At 36.9% G+C, this 25,229-nt stretch overlaps 4 protein-coding genes across 4 annotated transcripts; 2 read left to right on the top strand and 2 right to left on the bottom strand.

The window, feature by feature from the left end:
* Window positions 1-2,249: 2,249 nt before the first annotated feature.
* Window positions 2,250-3,523, bottom strand: LOC147549548 (uncharacterized). The gene is made up of 4 exons (XM_086668320.1): window positions 3,520-3,523; window positions 2,818-3,414; window positions 2,583-2,708; window positions 2,250-2,275 (listed from the first exon to the last, which is right to left on the bottom strand). Exons 1-4 carry the CDS (start codon window positions 3,521-3,523, stop codon window positions 2,250-2,252), a joined length of 753 nt encoding a protein of 250 aa, XP_086524446.1.
* Window positions 3,524-10,990: 7,467 nt separating this feature from the next.
* On the top strand, window positions 10,991-15,567 carry LOC147549547 (calcium-dependent protein kinase 2-like). Its single transcript, XM_086667943.1, has 8 exons — window positions 10,991-12,369; window positions 13,491-13,634; window positions 13,761-13,913; window positions 14,077-14,192; window positions 14,358-14,525; window positions 14,643-14,770; window positions 14,947-15,046; window positions 15,142-15,567. Exons 1-8 carry the CDS (start codon window positions 11,607-11,609, stop codon window positions 15,214-15,216), a joined length of 1,647 nt encoding a protein of 548 aa, XP_086524069.1. The 5' UTR covers window positions 10,991-11,606; the 3' UTR covers window positions 15,217-15,567.
* A 519-nt stretch (window positions 15,568-16,086) lies between these two features.
* On the bottom strand, window positions 16,087-18,336 carry LOC147549546 (peroxidase 42-like). The gene is made up of 4 exons (XM_086667944.1): window positions 17,836-18,336; window positions 17,565-17,753; window positions 17,220-17,385; window positions 16,087-16,819 (listed from the first exon to the last, which is right to left on the bottom strand). The coding sequence occupies exons 1-4, from the start codon at window positions 18,079-18,081 to the stop codon at window positions 16,410-16,412; spliced, it is 1,011 nt and encodes a 336-aa protein (XP_086524070.1). The 5' UTR covers window positions 18,082-18,336; the 3' UTR covers window positions 16,087-16,409.
* A 4,033-nt stretch (window positions 18,337-22,369) lies between these two features.
* Window positions 22,370-24,777, top strand: LOC147549545 (Pentatricopeptide repeat (PPR) superfamily protein). Its single transcript, XM_086667941.1, has 2 exons — window positions 22,370-22,566; window positions 22,908-24,777. The coding sequence occupies exon 2, from the start codon at window positions 22,930-22,932 to the stop codon at window positions 24,574-24,576; it is 1,647 nt and encodes a 548-aa protein (XP_086524067.1). The 5' UTR covers window positions 22,370-22,566; window positions 22,908-22,929; the 3' UTR covers window positions 24,577-24,777.
* Window positions 24,778-25,229: the final 452 nt, after the last annotated feature.

The following is a 25,229-nucleotide window of genomic DNA, read 5'->3' as shown; positions in this document are numbered from 1 at the left end:
TCCTCAAAACATGAGTGCTCCACTCATCTTATGTAAGGAATGCCCGACTTTGGTTCCGTTAAACGCCGCGCCGTAAAAGGAGGTTATAAAGACGGATACTGGGAAGGACAGGATAGACATGAAGTTAAGTGGGAGCGCAAGAATGGATTGTGTCACCCTAATCACATTAGGTACAAAGTGTCTCAAGGCCACTTGATGAGTAGCAACTGAAAATGCGTGGCCGCGCTCAAACGGATTAAAAGTTAATCGTTTGTCTTTTACAGTTGTACTCGGATATCAAGAAAGTCTGAATGACGTGACGTATCAGATGGGATACTAAATTGACACGGGAATCGAGGCATTGCACTTGTTCTAAGTCCAAGTGGGAGTCTGAAGGAGTTGAAGGAGATGTCCTTCGACCAAGGTGACAATGCGAACAATTTGTCGGATAGGACAATTGATGTGGAAGATCATCAAGTCCGATTGATTTAGGGATCGTAGAGTTGTAGCTAGAGACCAACTACGATCGTCGAATTACGAAGTAATTCGCGGCTAACTTCGATCGGATCCTACAACGGGTTACACATAAGAGTGACAAATTGATCTAGGATATGACTAGTGGGAGTGAGATATAATCATGGGAGTGTCCCATAAACATATCTCATAGGCCTAAAAAGGAATTAGGCAAAGATAGTACAAAAAGGCCAAAAACAGGGTTTTTGGGCCTAGACCGGTTCGGGTACTTCTAGGACTCGGATTGGGCTGAATTTTGGAGGGTTAGTTGCTGATATAATAAACATTATATCTGCCAATTTTCGTGGTGTTTGGGCACCTCCTCCTTAGGGAATTGAGAAAATACCAATAGTTGCTATTTTCGACTATTTCCCTAAATCTTATTCTAAAGGGTGTTTTAGGAAACCTAAAAGGAGGTGGATTCTTATTAGGGTTCTATATAAACACTCTTAGGGCTGAGAATAAGGTGTGGAATTTCTCTCTAAGCTTTCTTACTCTACCACATTAAGTAGAGAGGAGAAAGTGAGCTAATTCCCATTAACTATCAATCTAGTCAAAGAAGAAGGTGTTCTTCTTTTCCAACCACCATTGGTGTGCTAGCTATACAACAAGGTGGGAGATCAAATTGATTGCTCGTGTCCCAAGTAGAGGAGCTACACTTGAAGCTCTTGGTCTTCTTCAATCAATTCAACTAGTTCGAGGGAAAAGCGATTAAGGTAATCTACTATCTCCATTAGATTAATTACTAGTTTTGCATGTGATCCTGGGAATACTAGTGTAGACATTAGATGTCATATTTCCGCTATAAACACTAGTAGAAGGGTGTAAATCCCTACAGGTAACACCTATAACCCCTCTGAGTATTCGAATAACCAACGAATACACATTTACGTGCTTTTGGATCAAGCTTACTACGTTGATGAGGATAAATTTGAGTGTATGCAACACAACCAATATGCGTGGTTCCAAACTTCTTGAAGACGAAATATTATGGAATGAACTCAATGTCTGTAAAGGAGTTTGGTATTGAAGAGTACTAGATGGTTTCTGTTTATAAGATAAGCAGCGGAACAAAGAGCTTTACTCCAAAAATTCTGTGACATATGGGCTCCCAACAAAGAAGCACGAACAACTTCCAAAAGATGTTGATTTTTTTGCTCAACAATGCCATTTTGTTGTGGTGTACTAGTTCATGTCGTTTGATGAACAATGCCATTTTGAATAAAAAATTACTCATCTCATTAGAAGTATATTCTCCACCATTATCGAATCGTAGTGTCATAATCTTTTTCAAAAATTGTGTTTGAACATATTGATGAAATTGTTTGAACTTGTCAAAAACTTCACTTTTCTGCTTGAGAAGAAAAATTCATGTCATTCTAGAACAATCATCAGTAAATGTCACAAACCACCGGAAACTGCTAATGGTAGGGATTTCAACCGGACCCCAAACATCAGAGTGAACAATCATAAAAGACATAAAAATTTTATGTAATCTTAAAGGATAAGAAATTCGACGACTTTTAGCAAAAATACGAATTTCACAATGAAAATCTGATTCTATAAACTTGGAAAATAAATCTGGAAACAAACATTTCAAATAACTAAATGATGAGTTCCCCAAATGCCTATGCCATAACCAAATCTGTTTCATTCTTTCTGATTCATCTCCTCTAACATGATGTGCCTGACTCAACCTTTCACTACAACCTTCTGCCAAGTCCAGGCAATATACTCGTCCTCTTCTAGTACCACATCTAATCACGACCTTGGTGAGAAAATCCTGAAAAAGACAATACGAGGGTAAAAAACACACAGTGCAATTTAAAGAATCAATTATTTGTAGAACGTGTAATAGGTCATAACAAAAGAGAGGACAACCAAGACATTATCAAGACTCAACGATGGAGTGAGAGAAAGAGATCCTTCTCTATGGACAGGAGAAGTAGTTCCATTAGCACTAGTAATATGGGTTTGGCTAGATGGTTTAGTGGAGTGTAGACCGTCAAAGCTAGATGTCATGTGGTCAGTAGCACCAGTGTCAATTATCTATGATCTCTTACAAGTAGATGAGGAATCGCGTGATATACCTGAAGTAGCTAAAGTCGTAGCACTAAATGTACCTGCTGGAGATTGTGATAATGTCTCTGGAGCGCCGTCTGTAGATGCAAACGATGATCTGCTTGTATTCTTCTTTGGTCCCTTGTTAACCCATCCTGCTGGATAACCAATAATCTCATAACAACCTTTAACTATATGATTTTATAAGGCACACTTAGTACACTTCATTGGTGGTCGATTTTGAGTAGTCTGACTTTTGGTTGCCTGGGCGATATTGTTTGGATTTATATGTAACTAAGGTTGTGGCTTCAGAAAAAGTATTATCAAGTGACATAGTGCCTTGTTGATTAACCTCTCGCTTAATATGTGAATACACTACTCCAAGTTCAGGCTTTGGTTCTATTATTAGAATTTCACCTCTAACCTGATCAAAATTAGAATCTAATCTTGCAAGAAAAATATAAACTCGAAGACGCTCGATTTCCTGATGTCTAATTTCTTTATCTGTTGGGTTCTCCATGTTACTCGGACTTAGAAGATCGAGTTCTTGAAATATTCCTGTAAGTTCACTATAGTAATTGGCAACAGAACCACCGTTTTGTTTCGTAGTAAAACTTCTTCTATGCAGGTCAAATATTTTCGCTTCATCGGGTCTATCATAATATGTCTTTTTAATTGCATCCCACACTTTCTTAGCAGTCGTATAATGAATAAATCGTAGCATTAAAGTGGGTTGCATAGCATCAAACAACCAACTTCTAACTTGGCAATCTGCAGCACCCCACTTGTTATAAGACGAATCCGTCTTTTCCGGTTGAGGATCGGCACTGTCAATTAACCATGTTTTTCCTTTCCAGCAACCTTCATCTCAATAATTTGATGTCATAATGAATAGTAATTTTCATCAAGTTTAATACTAGCTGAAAATATGAGCTGTCGTGACCATTAACGGAGCCAACAGATTACCCATCGATGATCAATGATTGAGTATCTTTTTCACCAACCATTAGAAATTAGACAAGAGAACTAAACAAACCTTTTTTTTTCTTTTTTTAAAAAAAAATTAAGTAGAGAGACAAAGGTAATGGCAGAGAACCCAGGAAAAAAATATGTAAACTTAAAACTGATGGTGTTACCCGATGAATAAATTGATTGTACCAGTGTTCTCCTTAATCTAAAGAAGGGAAATAAACAGATTATTTCTCAAAAAAATTTCAAAATTTTTTTGCATTTCCCGAGAATTTTTATAGAACAGTGGGAGGAAAAGTCGGTGGCAACAAAATTGATTTAGAAGGATAAGTGGGAGGAAAAGTCGAATGGTTTGACCAATAACAACAAAAAGGAGTAATTGATTTAAAAGGATAAGTGGGAGGAAAATTCGAATGGTTCGACCAATAGCAACAAAATTGTTATAGAACAGTGGGAGGAAAAGGTAAAATAAAAGGGATCTAAGTACCTACCGCCCAAGACGAATAGAAATTCGTCAGAGAACTATCAAGTAGTTGAAAGTCACTCAAAAACGATATCTCAAGTGTTGAGAGTATTATGTTGCTCATAAGCCTTGTAGGTCGTTAAATCTTATCTAACAAGCTTAGAAGATTGAAATCTTACTGATAAAAGATAAAAGCATAGACTTGCGCAGAGACGGAACCCAACTCTAAAAAGCCAATTGATAATGGAATCCATATCTCATCAGGTTTTAGAACTTGATAATTGAAGTCAATGGAACGATACCAATTGACGGAAATTAGTTTTCAAAGAAGAAAACTGAGAAGGATGGAAACATTGGAGTTTCCCAAAACTAGACAAAGAAGATTAAAGATCGTGGGTTCATACCATAAGGCTACGAACAAGATCTCAGATCAGTCTAAGTTTGAGTCCATAAATGCTTCAGAAATCCATCAAGGGAGTGACGCAGACAAGAGTTAGAATCTTCGATTCAACGAGGAAATCAAAGACATTTGATTCCTGAAAGAATGAAGAAAAACTTGAATCTAAAGATTTCGAGAAGGTTAGTGGGAGTAACGCGTTTCCAGGTCCGGTATGCAGAGTAGATACCAGAATTGAGAACAACATAGGGATGTTAGAATCAGTTTATGAAGGACCACAAAGGATGAAATGCTATTGGGCATCAAAGGTCTATGAGTATAGATCAAAAGATGATAGGATTAAGACAAGAAACTTGGGATTCTTAAAAGTCCAAATGCGAAAGACTCTAAAAGAGATATTCGACCCAAATCTCATGGCGCATAGCTCGGCAAGACTCAGAGTCTGGGAGACCCTGATGAGCAAGCACGCACGAGGAAGATTATTGTGTTACAAGCATAAGATCGATCACGTAGGACATGATTTAGCATTTGCCCAAGATATCTCGAATACTGGATTATTTAGGGACGTTAACATCCGAATTCAGATAAGACAATCTCAACCACAACTAACATCCTAAAAGGCTTGTAAAAATACTAGGATGAGTTACTTCAAAGTGCAAAAGAAAGTTGAACACATCAATACAAACTTCTAGACATGGAAGGAAAGTAGGCTGAAAGTGTTTCGAGCCGGAAACTGTTACATGAACAACAATGACTTTAGAAGACTAGCAAGTGAATCGAGGAGATATCGCTGTTTCATGGGCAATAGGAATAGGAGTATTCGAAACGACTACGTGGGTGTACTATTAGGTATATACACTGGATAACCCTCAAATGAAAAGTACATCAATTGCGATGAACGTCAAAACACTTCTCATTGAGAAGATTGGAGAGATTCCTCAAAACCCGAGTACTTTACTCATCTTCTGTAAGGAATGTTCGACTTTAATTGGTTCTGCCAAACGCCGCATCATAAAAGGAGGTTACAAAAGTGGATACTGGAAAAGACATGATAGACATGAAGCTGAGTGGGAGTACAAAAATGGATTGTATCATCCCAATCAGATTAGGAAAAAGTGTCTCAAGGCCGCTTAATGAGTAGCAACTGAAAATGCGTGGCCGCGCTCAAATGGATTTAAAGTTAATCATTTGTCTTTGACAGTTGTACTCGGTATCAAGAAAGTCTGAAAGATGTGACGTGTCAGATGGGATATAAATTGACACGGGAATCAAGCATTGCACTTGTTCTAAGTATAAGTGAGAGGATCTGCAGGAGATGTCCTTCGACCAAAGATGCAATGCGAGCAATTTGTCGGATAGGACAATTAATCAAGAAGATCGTCAAGTCTGGACGATTTAGGGGTCGTAGTGTTTAGCTAGAAACCAACTACAATCGTCGAATTACGAAGTAGTTCGCGGCTAACTTCGTCCAGATCCTACATCAGGTTACACATAAGAATGTCTATATGATCGGATGATATGATTAGTGGGATGAGACATATAATCATGGGTGAGCCCCATAAACATGTCTTACAGGCCTAAAAGAAGTTTAGGCAAAGATAACATAAAAGGTCCGAAAGAAAGGATTTTGGGTCGGGGGCAAAAAGTGAAGTTTTTTGGCCCGGATTGGGGCCAGCCTTGGCCGGCCGGTTTCCCTAATGGGGCCGGACAGATCTGCGCTTTTGGGCATGGTTTGGACGGCCACAAGCTAGGGAAATATGAAAATAGAAACTAGTTTCTATTTTCGACTATTTCCTTAATCATATTCAAAAGGACTTTGAACCTAATTCGGGTGGGACTCTATGATGGCGGTCATCATCATAGTAATAGTGGACCTAATGGCCAAGTCGCCACCTAAATCCGCATTAGTATAATTACCAGGTTTGAGTATTTAGGGTTTCCATGTTTTAGTATTTTAGTATCTTAGCAATCAAGGAAAGTAGCCCTTAATAGTTATCTTCTTTCTTTATTTGAGTCTATCTAGGAGAGTCCAATCTCTATATGAGAGAAGTCTAGTCTGTCTTGTTAGGCATCGAATTGAATCATCAAATACAAATCAACCTTGATTGCATCTTCTTCTTTAATTATTTAAGTTGTTCTTCGTTTATTTATCCTTTAATCGTTATTTCATCAGATTTATTTCATTAATTTAGTTTAATAACAATGGTGTATTCAGAGCCTTAAGAACCGGGGAACAAATAATTTCTTTTTAGATACTTCTCATCTTGAATGTTGGAAAAATCTTCCACGTTTAGGTTGGGATCCTTTTAGAGATGCACAACAACTCTATGTTGATCGAAAAGATCAAAACAAAATTAATGTCGTTTCCAAAATCCCTATGTTTGATTGTCAATATCATATAGATTTTTGGATTCAACAGATGGAGGATTGGTTTATAAACCAAGAGGTTTGTGATGAAGATAAGGTTTTTATTCTTGAACAACACTTGTCTACAAGAGTCTATGAAAAATTCAGCGAGATGCAATGGAGACTCATTAATGAAGGAAAATCGTTTGTAGATGATTGGAATAAAGTGAAAAGTATTTTTCGATATGCTTTTCTCTCTTTACATGAATACTTATCTTATATAGAATCTCAAATCAAATCGAACAAATTATTATCCGAAATTCCTTCGACTACCATGGTCAATATTATTGAAGGAGCGGTTCTTGATAAAAAAAATCCTAGTTTTTCAATAATGGAGGAAGAAAATTTCGATGAGACAGGTAAAGAAGAAGATATCCAATTGGATAACACAAGCTCCGACGACTTATTTGATCCGTATATAATCCTGGGAGAAGAATTAGTTGTTTCGAATCATAAAATACTTCTTCGTCCATCTTTATCTTCATTGTTCTCAACGTATGACTTGGTCCATATTCGTCATAAAATTCATGATATGATGAAACCATGTCCGGAGAAGAAAAAAATCGATGAAACGAATAAGGAAGAAGACATTGAAGTGAATAACACAAGCCCGGTTAATTTATTCGATTCAAGTCCGGGAGAAGAAATCCTTGTTTCAAACCATAAAATCCTTTCTCGTCAATTCGCATTTTCATGGGTTTCATCTCCTAAATCTCAGACAAAAATAGATTTTCGGCTAGCTCAAAGTTTTTGTAGTCCAGAAAATTTTCAAAGCTACCAAAATATCTCATCATTAATCCAACACCTCTACGGCACTACCCACCTCCCCTTGGCTCATCCTACCCACCGAACTCTGAACCCTTCATCATCACCTACAAACTTCTCTTACTATTCCTGAGGTTATAAAATTGATTCATTCCCAAGAATATTCTAGTGGATCTTTTCAATCCGATTGTGCACTTGCTAATGTTATTCAACATTAGATAACAATTTATGCTCTTGGTGAGCTCCTTGGTCACTTACCTGGGATAATGCTTCATGATGTTTTATTCCGTGAAGAAATTTTACCTTATCAACTTTACAAAGATTGTCTTCGGATGAGCGGTCAAACACTAGTAAACCTAGAGATATTTGCCAACATTGATGATGGTCCAGCAAGTACCTTATATAAATATGTTGTCAGCTGCATACCAACGTCTGTTGAATGGATTTTCAAAAACGTGATTTGTCTTTCATTGAAGGATGTACGAGAGTTCAATAACATACTTAATGTGGTTGAAAAATTAATCCAACAGCCTGACATATAACTTGTTACGAGTCAGTGTCTGCGACAACTTCCTTACCTAGAGTGATTACTCGGACGGGTCAAAGATTTTGTTTATTCTTCTGTTGGTCCTGAGTATTATGTTGAAATTTTGGCTTTTGATGATATGGGTCGATTTCAACCGGGATGTTCAATTTATGTGCACAATAAAGTGTTATCTAATGTTGGGCTTTTCCAAGACAAGGTTGATTCAATGGTATCCGTTATGAAAGTCGACACAAATCTATTGGATTATTATGCAGATATATGTTCACAAATTCAGGGAATCAAAGAGACAATGATTTTTCTCAAACAAAATATGGCAATTGTAACCATGGGTTTGTATGATGAATTAACTCAGGAATTTCATAACGTAACATATTATGATAGAATTTTATCATATAAACTTCATGAAGATGAACGTGGGGAGGTAGTTTTTGAGTGTCATAATGAAGCTGCATATTTCCATATATGTACCGTAATTGAAGTTGGTTTCATTGATACTTCGACTCTTGGTGAAGAATTTTTGAGAATTATTGCAATCAATCTTTCTTCACACTAGTTTACTTCACTCCTTCTTGAAGATCGTTAAGTGGCAGATTCTACCATGGGAAGATGGAAAGATCGACACTGTTCAAGATGACCGAAAATTGTTCAAGATGACCGAAGATTGTTCAAGATGGATGTGGTATTTTCACTTATTGTGTTCATAGATAATGCAAGATGGTATTTTCAAGTTGTTATTAAATACTACAATTTCATATACGTACTAGATGGGAGAATGCCATTCATGGTTTTTCTAAGAACGAAGAAGGTAGTAATTGTGATTTCTTTCATCAAACTAAAAGATGACGGGCGATCTCGCAATTTATTGGACTTTTATGCACTACTACTGCTTTTGCGAGTATCTTGGCATCATACAATTACGATTATATTTGGTCCTATGGTTCTTTTTTGTCTTCTTCAAATTTCCGGCAAATCTCGCACAAAGTGGGAACTAAGGATTGCCTACAAACTTGTCGCCGAAGTTACCTTCCACATTGTTGATATATATTTGCATTACCTAGACGATTCGCTTTATGACGACACCAACTCGGGGGCAAGTTTTTCCTCAGCGGGGGAGTATGACGACACCAACTCGGCCAGGTTTGAGTATTTAGGGTTTCCATGTTTTAGTATTTTAATATCTTAGCAATCAAGGAGAGTATCCCTTAATAGTTATCTTCTTTCTTTATTTGAGCTAGGAGAGTCCGATCTCTATGTAAGAGAAATCCAGTCTGTCTTGTTAGGTATCGAATTGAATCATCAAATACAAATCAACCTTGATTGCATCTTCTTCTTTAATTATTTTAGTTGTTTTTCGTTTATTTATCGTTTAATCGTTATTTCTGCAGCTGTATTTCATTAGTTTAGTTTAATAACAATGGTGGATTCCACTACTTTTACGCTTTCGCAACAATCTACATCACTCTAACTTAGGGTTGTATATAAGGTCTATTAGGGACTTGAATAAGGTGTGGAATTTCTCAAGAAGCTTTCTTACTCTATAACATCAAGTAGATGGAGAAAGTGAGCTAATTCTCAAGCTATCTAACTAGTCAAAAAGAAGAAGGAGTTCTTCTAATAAAACCACCATTGGAGTTCAAGCTAGCTACAAGGTAGGAGATCAAATTGATCATTCGGTTGTCTTGAGTAAAGGAGCAACACGTGAGGCTCTTGGTTTCGCATTCGATTGGAAATGTTCGAGGAAAAACTAGCGATTAAGGTAATCCTAAACTCTTAGTTAATTATTAGCTTATGCATGATGATCTTGGGCCCTACTAGTGGTAGACATGAGATGTCTGAGATTCCACTTAGAACACTAAAAGACACCACAATCAACACACCATTACTAAACTACACCACTACCACCACCATCACCATCACCGCCACGACCACCAGCATTACTAAACCTCAACACCACAACCACCACCATCACTAATCCTTCACCACCACAACCACCATCAAGCCAAAACCACACCATATACGCACCAAAAAAAGAAGTTGGAATTTCTTTTGACTCTTGTTTCGAAGAATCATTTTTCTAAATTCTTTTTCGGTTAAAGAAAAGGAAACTGAAGCTACTGACTTGCCGAGTTTCGAACTTGCTAAACCACTTGATCAGGAGATCGACTAAGGACGTATGAAGTCTTTCAGAACTCAGACTGATTACTTGGTAAAAGAAAATTTCGGAGTTCTTCTTTCTTGGTTTAGAAAACAAGGGTTGATAATGTTGATTATTTTAAGGTTTCCTTTATTGGATTGAAAAAAATGGGATATGAAAACTCTTGTTTGATAAGAAGGATTTAAATTCAGTTAAATAAGAAGATACTTAATTGAAGAATCTGATCCTCCAGACGATTGGGTAGAATTAGAAATCGATTTGTGTGCTGGAAGTTTTTTTTTTTATGAAAGGAACTAACATTAGAAAAACACGCAAACAAGGTCTCTAGTGTAAAACAGAAATAAACGAGGGTACAACATTCCAAATTTTCCTATACCCATATCTACGAACCCATTTCGCGAGCGCATCCGCCTGAGCATTGCAGTTTCTAGGAACAAAGGTGAAGATGATGCCTGAGAATTTGTCTTTAAGGTTCATAACTTGTTGCATGATTCTTTTGGATTGCCAATGAAGCCCTACACTTTTTCTGTTGATGAAAAGGATTAATGCTTGATTGTCACTCTCTACATGAACGTGGGTGATGTTCAACTGAATAGCCCATAATAGACTAGAGAGAATAGCCATGCTTTCGCATTCTTGCGCGTTCTGGCATCGCACTGAGTCAGCTGCAGCTATGATAAAATTTGCCTCTTCATCTCGAATGATATATCCTATCCCGGCCGGTTCAGTAAAAGCGGAACACGAGGCGTCGACGTTTAACTTCAGGAATGGTGTCGATGGAGGTCTCCATGTTTGATGCTTTGTGTGCGGCAAGTTAGTAATTAGTTTTGACTTCATTCAAAAGTAGCCACTAATTGACTCTGAGTCACCAACTGTAACGCTAACGCGGTTTCTAACTGAAGAATAATCCTCTCTCTCTCCTCTCTCCTCTCTCCTCTCTCCTCTCTCCTCTCTCTCCTCTCTCTCTGTTTCGAGTCAATCCAAAAAAAAGAAACTTAAAAAAACACACAACACGTTGTTGCCTTAACCCTTTCTTCTCCCTTTCCTCTCTCTTCTTTTTCACTCTATACCCAAAGCAAATCATTTTATTTGTAGTGTTTGAATTAACAGACCAGGTCTTGATCTGAGCTACCCTCTGTTCTTTGCTAGAAAAAAAGGAAATCTTTAGCTTGACCCCTCACAAGCTGAATCTCTTACAAAAAGTGAAAATCTGATTTGGGTTTTTGTTTAATTCATCCCCAAGAATCATTTAACTCATAATTTTTGAAATTCATTGTCTGGGTTTTCTCTCTCTTTCCTTTTCAATAAGAACAAAGGCAAGAGTTTTGATTTTGATTGGGATTAGCAAAAGATGGGTTTATGTTTAAGCAAAAAAGGTCCCCCAGAAACAGATCCTAAAAGGCAGAGAGCTGGAAATGGAGGAGAAAGAGGACCAGGACTTGCAGGAGGAAACTATGAAAGACCCAACAACCATCAACATGTGGTTCACCAACCTAGACCAGCTCAGCATCAGAACCAACCACGACCTGTCCAGAATCATCAAACCCCATCATCACAAGTAAAGCCATCTTCATTATCTTCAAATCAAAGACCTAATCAAACCCCTGATACTATTCTTGGTAAGCCATTTGAAGATGTTAAGAGTTTTTACTCACTTGGAAAAGAATTGGGTAGAGGTCAATTTGGGGTAACTTATCTTTGTGTTGAAATTTCTACTGGTCAAACTTATGCTTGTAAATCAATTTCAAAAAGAAAACTTGTTAGTAAAAGTGATAAAGAAGATGTCAAGAGAGAGATTCAATTGATGCAACATTTAACTGGACAACCTAATATTGTTGAATTTAAGGGTGCTTATGAAGATAAACAATCAGTTCATTTGGTAATGGAACTTTGTGCTGGTGGTGAACTCTTTGATAGGATTATTCATAAAGGGCATTACTCAGAAAGGGCAGCTGCAACTATATGTAGGTCTGTAGTAAATGTTGTTCATATATGTCATTTCATGGGTGTGATGCATAGAGATCTCAAGCCTGAAAATTTCTTACTATCAAGTAAGGATGAAGATGCCCTCTTGAAGGCGACGGATTTTGGGCTCTCAGTTTTCATTGAGGAAGGTAATGCTCTGAGTCCTGTTTTCTGTTCTTTTATTGAACTGTATAATTACTTCTAACGCCGTAGTTGAAGTCATGCCTGAGAACTGGTTTAGAAGTCATAGGGGTGCCTAAGAGCTCTCGTATATAGATAATCGATGATCCTATACTTGGAAATTGTGGATTACTGAAGACAAAAAAACGTAATACACCAATAGGGTTCCTCAATCGTGTTGTATGGAGTTCTTGGCTTTAATACTATTTATGGAACCGAAATGCTAATTAGTTGAAATCCGATGATATTGGCGTACATTGTATGACCTGAGGGCCAATATCAGGGAGGAGAGAACAAGACCATCATATATTTAAGTGGTCTAAGGTTAAGAAATAGATACTGAATAGTATATTATCTTAACTAGTGTTCATTTGGTGTTGTTTTGTCCAAGTTGGCTCCCACTAAGACGTTAGTGATAACTAAGATGCTAGTTTGCGATTTAAAAGGATTACAACTTTGATTGTTAGTGGACTGCGGCGTTGTGTTATGTGTAGTGTGTGCATCAGCTTTGATCCTTTTCATGAAGTTAGATACTTAGATCTAGAAATAGACACATTATTTTGGGAGCTTGATATAGAAGTCGGCTTTAAATTTTCCTCTTTCCGTAGATATAGATGGACTCAGTTTGACCCGGTTATTTGAATTCACCCACCAGATTGTAGAACTACCATCTTAGGGCTTCGCTCTGGATTCATCTGCACATTTAGGTTTAAGTTTATATCCTTCCGCAAGTTTCTTGCAAATCCGGTTCTTTAACAAATCACTGGAACAGTTTTTCAGGTCCTTCATAATCGTAGTACCGAACTTTGTACCCTAAATGTCTATATTTATGCTCAAGACTTCTGTAATATTCTCGCTGACTTATTCTGACGTTTCCCAAGTAATTCGGTCTTTAAGAGGCAAAGTTTGTTTTCTTGTTAACTTGTCTATTTTATCTATTTGGTCCCTCGGTTGGATTTATGCTCTGTAATTTATCCGTAACTAATCAGTTGTATGATTACCTGTTGACATAGAAGCCACACTTGATATTTGGTTATGATCTTCCTATAATCTATTTACCTTGACTGAACTGTTATATGATTCTCTCCAGGCAAAACATATCGGGATATAGTCGGGAGTGCATACTATGTTGCCCCTGAGGTTCTACGCCGTAGTTACGGGAAGGAGATAGATGTTTGGAGTGCGGGAGTAATCTTATATATTCTTCTCAGTGGAGTACCTCCTTTCTGGGCTGGTAAGGACAAATAACTAGAACCTAATTCTTGATTCAGGTTAATTTCTAGCACATCAAGAATGTAGCTTCTACTATGCTTGAATTATTGAAGTATCTAAATATATATTTTATAAATGGGTATTCCAGAGACCGAAAAGGGTATATTTGACGCTGTGTTGGAAGGACACATTGACTTCGAGAGTAAACCATGGCCATCTATATCATACAGTGCCAAAGATCTGGTTAGGAAGATGCTCACACAGGATGCAAAGAAACGACCCACAGCTGCACAAGTTCTTGGTATGTTTTACCTTTTTTAGCAATCGACCCACTGCCCTGGGAGTTGTTATTGGGTTACTATTGATGGAATTTACTCGCAGACTAACAGTTTTTTGGGTGTGTGTATAAGTGTATTTTAAGAATTCATTGAGTAACTACGGTACTTATTTTTTTAATTGTCCAGAGCACCCATGGCTCAGAGAAGGTGGAGAAGCATCAGATAAACCAATTGACAGTGCAGTACTCACCAGATTGAAGCAATTCAGGGCAATGAACAAGCTAAAGCAGCTCGCTCTCAAGGTAGGTGTAGTTAGTTATATAGTATTTTTCATTTTTCACGACGATTATGTACTCAATAGTTCCTCGACTACTATTATTGATACTTGAACATATCTGTTTCGAAGTTAAGGCATGGTTTTAGTGAGTAGTTTAATATGCCATTGGCGCATTTTGGAATTCATCCAGGTTATTGCGGAAAATCTTTCTGAAGAAGAAATCAAAGGTCTGAAAGCAATGTTCACGAATATGGACACCGACAAAAGTGGGTCAATCACCTACGAAGAACTGAAGGCGGGATTGGCTCGACTTGGATCAAAGCTATCCGAAGCTGAAGTCAAGCAACTCATGGAAGCTGTAAGATATCAACTGCAACCCGACAATTACTCATTCTTCTCTTTCGGAAAAAGTCTTTTAGTTCAGTTACTCGTTCTTCATGTATCACCAATCGTTAATGTCTGACTCCAATTTCAGGCTGATGTGGATGGGAATGGAACAATTGATTATATTGAGTTTATCACTGCCACAATGCACAGACACAAGTTAGAAAGAGACGAACATTTGTTTAAAGCATTTCAGCATTTCGATACAGATAATAGTGGGTGCGTATTCTATTTATCGTTCTCCTGAAAAAACACTTTTTCATAATCTTGTTTTTACTCTCCCTCTTGTTTGATCTCGACTGCCAACTCTCCTTGTCAAATTTGAAGTAAATTTTCTCCACTAACTGAATGTCTGAATGTTCATATCTTTTATCTTGCCAATGTACTTAAAATAGGTTTATTACAAGAGATGAATTGGAGACAGCAATGAAAGAATATGGAATGGGCGACGAAGAGAGTATTAGGGAAATTATATCAGAAGTCGATGCAGATAATGTAAGTTCTCTCTAAATTAAACTCCGAAGCTTTCTGTGATTATATTACCATTTCTTCTCTGGAAAAGAGATTATAACTTCGTATTGCACATGTAGGATGGGAGGATCAACTATGAGGAATTCTGTACGATGATGAGAGGTGGAACACAGCAGCAAACAAAGCTCTTATAGTTCCACTAATTGTTTCCTGAGTTTCAATCTTTCTCTTCAGTAACTGGCAGTTACATAGCGAGTTCAATTTTTTCGAGGTTCTGAGGTATGTCTGTGTTGTTTAATCTACCGTTTCCTTTTAGGGTTCTTCCTGCCATTCATGTGTTCGACTTGGAGGATGAACTTGAACATGTGAGAGCTGTTATTTGGTGTTAAACTGTAATCTTTGTGCATATCAACTTCCTTGTTTGAAACTTTGAGTTGTACTTCAAGTTTCTATTGAGCATATTGTGTTTAACTTTTGAGGAGGGTCTGTCATAAGAATTCTGATATTTTGCTTGAGTTTGTTGTTATGAAAAAACCGTTACTATAGAACACCCAATATATGATGGTTCTTCAGAGTGTCCTACAATTTGTGGAATTCTGAAATCATTCGAGGACCAATTTGTTTAAAATGGTTATCTCAGTATAAATCATTGATATGGTGGTGTGTAGTTCATAGCATTGGGCAAGGTCCGATCATCGCGATGAGGTTCTTAGTCGTCAATTAGGATAATTATGTGAACCATTTCACTACATGCTTATAATGACCATCTTCTGATACATATAATTGGTAACGCTAGAAGATGGTACAAGTCAAATCCTACTCTAGACCTATACGAAATCAATGGTCTTCATTATCGAGTCAATTCTCTTTCTCTCTTGGTGAATTTTTCACTCTCAGATAGACAGTTAATTCTACTTTGTAGCATCTTCTATCACTTTCATTATCATAATTGATGTATATGGTTCACCATTTCCTTGATACCATTAAGCAAAAAAGTAATAAGAATCCATATTCCTTTCCATAAGGTCATTGAGAAAGAAGAAAAGAAAATGAGATCATACGTATGTAACATCAATGGCCATCATCATCATCATAATTCCATGAGTCATACACTTACACAAACAACTTATTTACATACATCATTATCATCATAACCATCATCACATCAGAGTTCACCCACCATAACAATAAACAAAAAATAAAAACAAAACTCATACTTAAGAAACAATGCCAAGGCCTTGATGGCTAGTGACCACCATTACAGCACTCACTTGACCAAACCCATTGGCTCATAAAAGAAAACCCATTAAAAAAACCAAAAGAAAAGTGAAGTGGAAGTAGCTTTATGACTCCTAAGTGGGAATCTAGTGAGAGAAAGTGACTACTTTCAATGATGTTTGTTAGCAACATTGCACTGTTTTCTTATCTCACCTTTGTTACCAGTAAGAGGGTTATTCTCTGATAGAATAGTAATAGCTTTGGAGAACTCCTTGGCCCAATAATCCTGACTTTTAGCCATCTTATTTACATATGGTTTAGTTCTTTGGTCCATGGCCAATTGATGATCTACTATCAGTAATCCCTTGTTCTCTAGGATATTTTTGTAGTAGTTATTGTCAAGTATCATAGGAGTTCCTCTGTCGTTCCTCACATATTGAACAGCTTTCGGGTCGGGGATTGCGTCGGGGCACTTGTGGAGCATGTGTTCGACGTGATCTGGGTTCAGTTCCGGGTCGACTTCTGGGTATAAACGATGAACAAGTTTGACACAATGGGTTCTACCCACACTGTGAGCTCCTGTATAGAAGAATCGAGAGGCTAGTGTTAACCAAAATTGAGCTCTATATGTATGTGTATATATGCATGTATATGTGAGAATAGTTCTACATACGAGAAGGGTAATCTAGTAACCAAAGATATAATGTCTAGGTCATTTCCACTCATTGTCAATTAGTTTTGAGTTGGATGACCACAAACTTAACATGATATCAGAGCTAGGTCCACACGTGATAGGTTTAAAAGCCACACATGTTTTGCATCACCCGAAAAAAGGCATATGCTAGGCCCTAAGAACCCCACATGTGAGGGGTAGTCTCACATGGGAGCTAGTAACCAAGAATGCAATGTCTAGGTCTTCTCCACTCATCGCCAATTGATTTTTGAGTTTGATGACAACAAATTTAACAGTAATATATACCTAGCAAGGCAACAACTCCAGGGGTGTCAATGCCCATTGAACCAAACCTCTCAAGCACAACAGAGATGCTCTCATTGTGGTCAGGAAGGTATTGTTCAAGCATTTCTGCCCTGCTCCTCCTTCCATCCCTTCTTCCTGTCTTCAATGGGATATGAGGTCCTCCAAGCTGAAATCAGAAATAGAAACCCAAATCAGTAGAGGCAAAATCATCAACGACCCATAAATTAATTTGCTTAAAAAATGAACCTAAAGACTAAATATAGCAAATAAATCTAAGAGTGCTAGCAATTAAGATCCAAACAGGAAAGCTCCGTAAAAAGAAGAAAAAAAGGAAGAAACAGTTACTGCAACAATTCCTTCTCTTGCAGAAAGAACAAGGATATCTGCACAAGAAACAACTTCAGGGCATTCTCTTTCAACAGCTTCTTTAATAGTGTCAAGGTATCTAAAATTCCTTAGTCCAAAGCTCCTATCTGTCTCTTTCTCAGACAACTCTCTCCTTGTTGAATCCAATAGAAGTGAAGCATCACAAGACTAAATCACAAAACAGAACCCATTAATAGATCTTTAACACCAAAAAGAACTGTGAGAGAGAGAGAGAGAGAGAGAGAGTTACCTCAACAGCACAGTCATGGAAGATGTTTCTCAACCATGAAAATGCAGTGTTCTTGTGTCGTTTGTAGAGAAGTTTAACTTGCTCCTTGATGATATCTTCAGCTTGAGGACATGAATCTTTGTAGAAATTCATAACAAGACTTGGGTCTCCTTCATTTTCTGCAAGAACAGGTTCAAGAGCCAAAATTGATAAAGAAAAAAGAGCTAATAATAATAATAATAATTGAAGTGTCTTGGAGGAACCCATCTTTCTTTCTTTCTTTCTCACTAAAGATTTAGTTTTCTACTTTGTTTTGCTTCTACTTATCTAGTGATGAGGTTCTTAAATAATGCATGAGTGAAGGACTAGGAGAAGAGGCAAGTGGTCCTATAATCTGTTCGAGTAGAATTTGATACTAAACTTCTAAATTCTCAACTACGCCTCTGTTCTTTTTTTAGGCAAGCCTGGTCGACCCACGTTCGAACTTAAATATAGGTCCTAATTTTATCATATATTTTGAACAATTATAACAATCATCCAATTGAACTTAAATATAGGTCCACCACCCTTTGGTGTAACGGTTGGACACCCCTCTTAAGAACATGAGGTCGTGGTATCGAATCTCGGTGGAACCAGTTGCCATCAAGATTTATCCTATGTAATTTAGGCTATGAATAATGTAATAATTTGTCGGGCTTTAAGGCCTATTCGTTGTCGGGTTTTAGGTCCCTTTCGTTCTCAGTTTAAATTAGGCGGTTATCGTGCTCATTACATCTCCATGATGCATCTATGCCTTGTAACGACTTACGTAGACCGTAGTCGAATTCTCAAAAAAAAAAAACTAGAGTCGAGCATAAAATAATATCTATGTAAATATGCTCTTATTATATAACTATTGTAATTAAGTTGTACGAACCCTATTATTGGACATATTGTGGTAGGTGAAGCCACCACTCCCACACCTATCACCTTTCATTCTCTAGCTGACATAAGGGCCCCCAGACATGTTCATGAAATCACACCTTTACTGATCATGAGTCATTTTGGGCCCATCCTCTCTTGTCCTATAGATATAGATGGTTGATATTCACATAAAATATCTTTTAAGCCCTGACCCAGATGTGCTTTCTCCCTAATAATGATTTTGGACGCACGTCGCATTATTCAAATTCTTTTGTAATTATGTAAATTAGATGTCTCATAATGTGAGTCATACCACTTCAACAAAAAAAACAAAAAAAAAATAATAATAATGTGAGTCATACAACTATCCAAACAGAAACTGGTAAACAAATTTAAAAGAGAAATTTAAGCAATTGGGTTGCAATTGAGTAGTTTTTTTTTGTTGCAAAGTTGAGTAGTTAGTAATGGAAATCCTACATTTACTTGGAAATCTTTACATTATTCAAACTTGGTTTTGTCGTACCTAGTTTCTAAACTTGGTTTTTTTTATCTAAACTAGGTAAACGCAAGATAAAAATCTTACGTTTACCTAGTTTCTCTACTTTTGTCTACGAGAGCGTTTTTCAGGTTTGCTACAAAATGCATTGTTTAGAAAACAAACAAAACAAATATTTATTTGTATAGAACAATACAAATTGCAATGAGTCTTCAACAAAAAAAAGTACTGATCTTTTACCGAGCCAATGTTACTTTTAGCCTGGCGCTTGATTTTTTACCTTCAAACCCAACTTTTAGATATAATTTCTAGACGACCTATGCCACATTTTGCCAATACGTTAGGGAGGGCTTAAAGAAACAAAAAGATTATGTATGGTCCCAAAATCGTGGTCGCGCACAGCTGGATGCCCGAGTTGTCAGGCCATATATTCCAAGCATGTTAAAGGTGTTGGGTTTTGACCTCTCTCACTAAAAGCTGGATCAAGACTTTCTTACACTTATAAATTCACTCTGTGATCTTCCACTACGAATGTTAGTTTATCCTATCAATCTCTCCCCACATGGACTTTAACTTCACTAATTATTGAGCCGAGACTAGTTACATCTTGGGTTTTGATACCAATGTTGGGTGGTTTTGGGCCACTCTCTCCCAAATGCTAGGTCAAGAGGTAAGGATCTCCTACACTTACAAATTCACTCAGTGCCCGTTTCACCACCAATGTGGTATTATCTTAACCATAGACAAGATGCTTGAAAAATCTGGAAGCGACCACACAATTTTGAGGGTTCTGGTCGGCCCAGGCACTCCAATTACAAATTACTTTTGTTAAAGAAAAACTCTATGTTTGTGGCACTCGGAGTGGCATTAAAATATCAAAAATTGTCGTAGGATAGCTTTAAGGGTTGTTGTAAGGCCTTTAGGGTCCGAGATGTCTTGACGATGGTAGTTATCAGACTTATTCAATTCATATACTTATTCATGATCCATCCATGTCATACTCAATGCAATGACTCTTGAAGTTTGTGTCAATAAATGAAATCTAGCGTTTGAAACTACGAAAAGGTGATTGTGATAAAGTTCAACTTGGCCCCCAATATTTTTTTTATGGTTAATTTTAACTTGACCCCCAATTTGTGATGAACTGTAGAATTTAGCCTTTATATATATACCCAACTTTTTAGATTAGAGGGAGATTTGCTGTTTGGACCCCCTTTCTTATAATTGACTTGCCGTTTGGACTCCCTTTTTTCAGTTTTGCACTTTGGACTCCCTTTTTCGAAAAAAATGTTAAATATAACTGCTCCAAAACACACGGGACTATTTTACCCTTCTCTCTCTCTAGAATTAACAATAGTACTCATGGCATCATTTTTGGGTTACTTTGTTACTGTTCTTAGTCTTTACAACTTTATCATCTTCAAATCCATGGATGGTTTTGTTAATGAATTAGGAGGAAGAGGAACAAAAGTTGGAGGAAGAATGGAAATCATAACTGAATCCAACAATGGCCGTCCACCAATCGTATCATATCCGATATGTTCTTGTGTTCGCCGTTGACGTCGGTTATTCATTCGGATCTCGTCTTCTTCACGAATTAATATATATATATATATATATATATATATATATATATATATATGTGGATCATACACCATTTCTATCTATAACTCAATCTGGACTCATCTTCCTCACAGACTAACCGTCGGTGATAACGATGATGATGTTATTACTTTATCGTATCTTCCACCCAAAATCAAAATTTTCCATACCCAACTCTCATAATATGGTTAAATCTGCAAATTCATACCCAGGGATCTGAAGTCAGTGATAAATTTTTTATATGGGGATTTAGAAATCCAACTAGGTTTGATGTAAATGATGAATTTAAATCAGAATGGTTACTAGAAAGATTTGAAAATGGAATTTGCAGAGAATATGAAAGAGGGTTATTAGTAAGAATTGGACTCCACAAATTAAAATTCAAACTCATGAATTAATAGGTGGTTTATTAAGTCAACAAGTAAACTATTGATTATAAAAACCAGTCTTCTTCCATGAATTCATGAGTTATTTTCAGGTTTTGTTGATCCATTAGAAGTTTGAACTAGTTTACTTTCATTACTTCAACTAAGGTTAGGAAGATATAATGGGATTTTGGGTGGTAACCCTTTGATTTTAGGGATTCATGTTTCTTCATCCTGTTTTTTCATGGGTTGCAAATTTATCTTGATTTTGCTCAAATGGAGGAAGAACATGGGTTAAATAGAAGAAGAAGATGAATCCAAACTACTTTTGTTAAATAAATTAGGGGGTCCAAAGTGCAATATTGACTATGTAAGGGTAAAGTAGGAATTTTTCTAAGTATAACTTTAGAAACGGAATATTCTCGAATGATTCCATCAAAAGGGAGTCCAAAATGTAACACTGGAAAAAGGGAGTCCAAACAGCAAGTCAATTATAAGAAAGGGGGTCCTAAAAGCAAATCTCCCTAGATTAGATCAAAGATCATGATTTCGTAAGTTAAATTTAATAACCAATATTTTCTTTCACCTTTTACTGTTCATTTCAAAAGGTTCCCCTCTCTTGGCTTTATTTTTTCTTTATTCATAAAAGTTGATCGTTAAGTTTTACTAATAAAATCGTGGTGTTATACTGGACAAAACTCAAGATTCTTCATTTGACGTTGGGGCCAAGTTGGAATTAACGTGTTCTTTTTTATCTCTTTCGTGATTGGGAAATGCTAAATGTACAAAGAATCTTTGACAAGATTCTTGACAAAATGCTAAGTGAACGGTCCCGATCAAAGTCAAACTTTGAAAAACTTTGATCAACTTTTGTCTTTTAGTGAAAATGAGTCATTAAGTCAAGAATTTTGTTAAGGACTTTTTTACATGTAGCACTCCCGTGAATGATTTCATCTGCTCGAAGAACTAGATACGGGTGGGAATAAAGCTCGCGGGCCCGAACCCACCCGCGGATACTCATAACCCGTATGCAAAATTGGTACACGTTGCCCGCTAACGGGCTCGACGCCCGTCTACCCTAATGGTCATCTCTTATAACTGCCCGTACCAGCACGACCCGCCACATATTATGCCCCCGGGTTACCCGGCCGTCCGGATTCCCACCCATCAACCAGACCATTACCTTTTTTAGTTGAAAGCAGACCGTTACCTTCACTCCAGTATCTTTTTTTCTCCTTCCCATACCTAGGGTTTGAAGTAACTCTGGATTTAAACCTTCACCGGAGCTGGGGTTTATGCTTTTCTCACTTGGGTTTTTTGCTAGTCCAAGTTCTTGAATTGCAGAAGTAAGAGTACTGATGAACTTGGGTCGTCTTCAATTATCAGGTAACCAACCATTCTATGTTTATAAATCTCAATTTCTTAAGGAAAATTACTACTCCTCTCTCATTTCGAAGCTTTCACCCTGGGAAGAAGTTTTCAAACCCTAGCAAAGAAACTATAGTATTTAAGGCAATTTGTGTTAATCTAAAGGAAAAGAGATGGAAAGTACTAGAAAAAATCTGTATTGGTATGTCAACTTCATTGTTAAATCGAGTAATTCTAGAATTTCAAGCATCTCCAAAGTTAGCTCTAGATTTCTTCAACTGGGTTGGGGAAAAAAAGAAATTTTCACACAGTTTAGATTCTTATTCAATTCTGATTCATGTTTTGATTAATTTGAGAAGGTTTGAAGATGGGTTATCTCTCATGAGAGATTTAATGCAGAAGAAAGGGTTTTCTGCCCTGGAAATTTTGGAAGCTTTGGTTGGTAGTTTTCAAATTTGTCAATCAAGTTCAGCAGTTTTTGATGCATTAGTTAGAGCGTGTACTCAAACTGGAGCTACCCATGATGCTTATGAAGTAATTAAGAAACTTCAAATGAGTGGTTATGGTGTTTCAATTCATGCTTGGAACAACTATTTGAATCATCTTTTGAAGATGAATAATACTAAAATGTTTTGGAAGAAATATGGAGAATTGATCTCATGTGGGTATTTGGAAAATGTAAATAGTTGTAACTTGGTTATATATGCACTTTGTAACGAATATAAATTGCGAGAAGCAATTGCTGTAGTTTATCGGATGATAAATAAGGGGATTCAACCCAATATTGTCAGTTTCAATATGATGATTGATGGAGCTTGCAGGATGGGTAATGTTGAATTGGCGCTTGTGATAATGAAGACGATGGATAGAATGTTAGTAGAAGGTTTAAAGCCTAATATTGTTACTTACAATTCTCTCATAAATGGGTTCTGCAAAATTGGGAAGTTAGAACTTGCAGAAGATATTCTAGTGGAGATGGTTAAAATGGGAATCGAACCAAATGTACGAACGTATGCAACTCTGATTGATGGATATGGGAGAGAAGGGAGATTGGAAACTTCTTTCAAGTTGTGTGATGAGATGGTGGAGAAAGGTTTGATTCTTAACTCTGTTGTTTATAATTCAATAATCCATTGGCTTTTTAAGGAGTCTGATGTAGAAGAAGCTTGTTTTCTCTTATCTGACATGATTGAGAAGCATATTTTGCCTGATCAATTTACATATTCTATTTTCACAAAGGGTTTTTGCCAAAATGGGTATTTCGACGGAGCTCTTAAATTTCATAATCAGATAAGAGAGTATGACCTTCTTCAAGATGCATTTTCATACAACATTCTCATTAATCATCTCTGCAAAAATGGGAAGATTAATGAAGTGAATCAACTTTTGGGTAGTATGATTGTCCTAGGTATTGTTCCCGACACGGTAACGTATAGTATTGTAATAGATGGGTTTTGCAAGGAAGGGAAGATCGATAATGGAGTCGATATTTATGATAAGATGATAGAATTTGGGCAAAAACCCAACTTAATAACATATAATTCTATTCTTCATGGTTTATGCAAGGAGGGTTCTATATATATTGCTCAGAATCTAGTTAAAGAAATAAAGAAAACAGGTTTATCGCCGGATATCATAACTTACAACATTTTGATGAGTGGGTATTTCAGATTAGGGAAGGTCGACGAGGCATTTGATCTGTGTTTCGAAATGAAGCGATTTAAGTTCTTTCTCAATGAAGTCACCTATAATGTTTTAATCCATTTTCTTTGCAAGTTTGGGTGTTTTGAGGAGGCAAAGAAGCTTATGAAAGTAATGGTTTTTGAGGGTTTGATTCCTGATTGTGTTACATATACTACTCTTGTTACAGAGTTCATCGTGAATAGGAAGGCAAGTGAGGTGATCGAAGTGCACGACGATATGGTTCTTATGGGAGTAATTCCAGATGAGTATACATATAAAAGAATTGTTAGTCCCCTTCTTGCTGTTGTTGTTGAAGATGACAACTTTGAACATGTATATACTTAAAACCGTTTCTTGTAATGTTTCCCTTTGTACAGTAAAATCCATTAGGTTAAGAAAGAATTTCAATCCAGAAATTCAGAGGTCCGAGTATGGCTTTCGCCTTTCGGATGTCTGGGTATGGCTTTTGGTCCTTGGATTTAGAAAGTTTTTACATATTGTTTTCACCCACTTAAGAGTTTAATTGTTGGATTTACTCTAACTTAGGTGCTGTTTGTTTCTTTTCTTTGTCTGAATCTGAATTAGCTGAATCTGAATTGGCTGAACTAAATTGGCTGAATCTGAATTGACAGAACCAACTTACATGTTAGAATGTTTGTTTTTCAATCTGAATTGTTGTGTCTGAATTTCAATTTTGACACTTATACCCTTTTATATATAACTAAACTTGTCCGGTGAAAAGAACTAAAATTTGGAACCCTAATTCATTTCTGTTTTCTCCATTCTATCTGCCCTTCTACTCCCCCAGTTCACACACACCCTATCTCTTTCCTCTTTCTCTCTCTATAACCTCTCCACTTCCCCAAATTCCTTAGATTCAACTGGATCTCCTACTAGGGTTTAGGTCGTAATGGCTTCGGTGAGGTTTTGGAAGAACCAGTCAGTCTTGGTCCTGATTAAATGGAGGATTTGTTGAAGAAATCGAAAATCCTTCACGA

The sequence above is a fragment of the Eschscholzia californica genome, unplaced genomic scaffold, assembly GCF_041429995.1.
Source record: "Eschscholzia californica isolate CP2 unplaced genomic scaffold, dmEscCali1.0.p SCAF_3, whole genome shotgun sequence".
Lineage (NCBI taxonomy): Eukaryota > Viridiplantae > Streptophyta > Magnoliopsida > Ranunculales > Papaveraceae > Eschscholzia > Eschscholzia californica.
The sequence above is the reverse complement of the archived record's forward strand: the minus strand, read 5'-3'. Positions and strand labels throughout refer to the sequence as shown.

Excerpts from the sequence above, each read along its gene's own strand:
- LOC147549545 (XM_086667941.1), top strand. The coding sequence starts at position 22,930 with ATGAGAGATTTAATGCAGAAGAAAGGGTTTTCTGCCCTGGAAATTTTG.
- LOC147549547 (XM_086667943.1), top strand. The coding sequence starts at position 11,607 with ATGGGTTTATGTTTAAGCAAAAAAGGTCCCCCAGAAACAGATCCTAAA. Across the intron at positions 14,526-14,642 it reads TCAAGCAACTCATGGAAGCT|GCTGATGTGGATGGGAATGG; the intron begins GTAAGATATCAA and ends CTCCAATTTCAG. Across the intron at positions 15,047-15,141 it reads CAGAAGTCGATGCAGATAAT|GATGGGAGGATCAACTATGA; the intron begins GTAAGTTCTCTC and ends TTGCACATGTAG.
- LOC147549546 (XM_086667944.1), bottom strand. The coding sequence starts at position 18,081 with ATGGGTTCCTCCAAGACACTTCAATTATTATTATTATTATTAGCTCTT. Across the intron at positions 17,754-17,835 it reads TCCATGACTGTGCTGTTGAG|TCTTGTGATGCTTCACTTCT; the intron begins GTAACTCTCTCT and ends TTTGTGATTTAG. Across the intron at positions 16,820-17,219 it reads TGGAGTTGTTGCCTTGCTAG|GAGCTCACAGTGTGGGTAGA; the intron begins GTATATATTACT and ends TCTTCTATACAG.
- LOC147549548 (XM_086668320.1), bottom strand. Across the intron at positions 2,709-2,817 it reads ATCCAAACAATATCGCCCAG|GATGGGTTAACAAGGGACCA; the intron begins GCAACCAAAAGT and ends GTTATCCAGCAG. Across the intron at positions 2,276-2,582 it reads TACGACTTTAGCTACTTCAG|GATTTTCTCACCAAGGTCGT; the intron begins GTATATCACGCG and ends TGTCTTTTTCAG.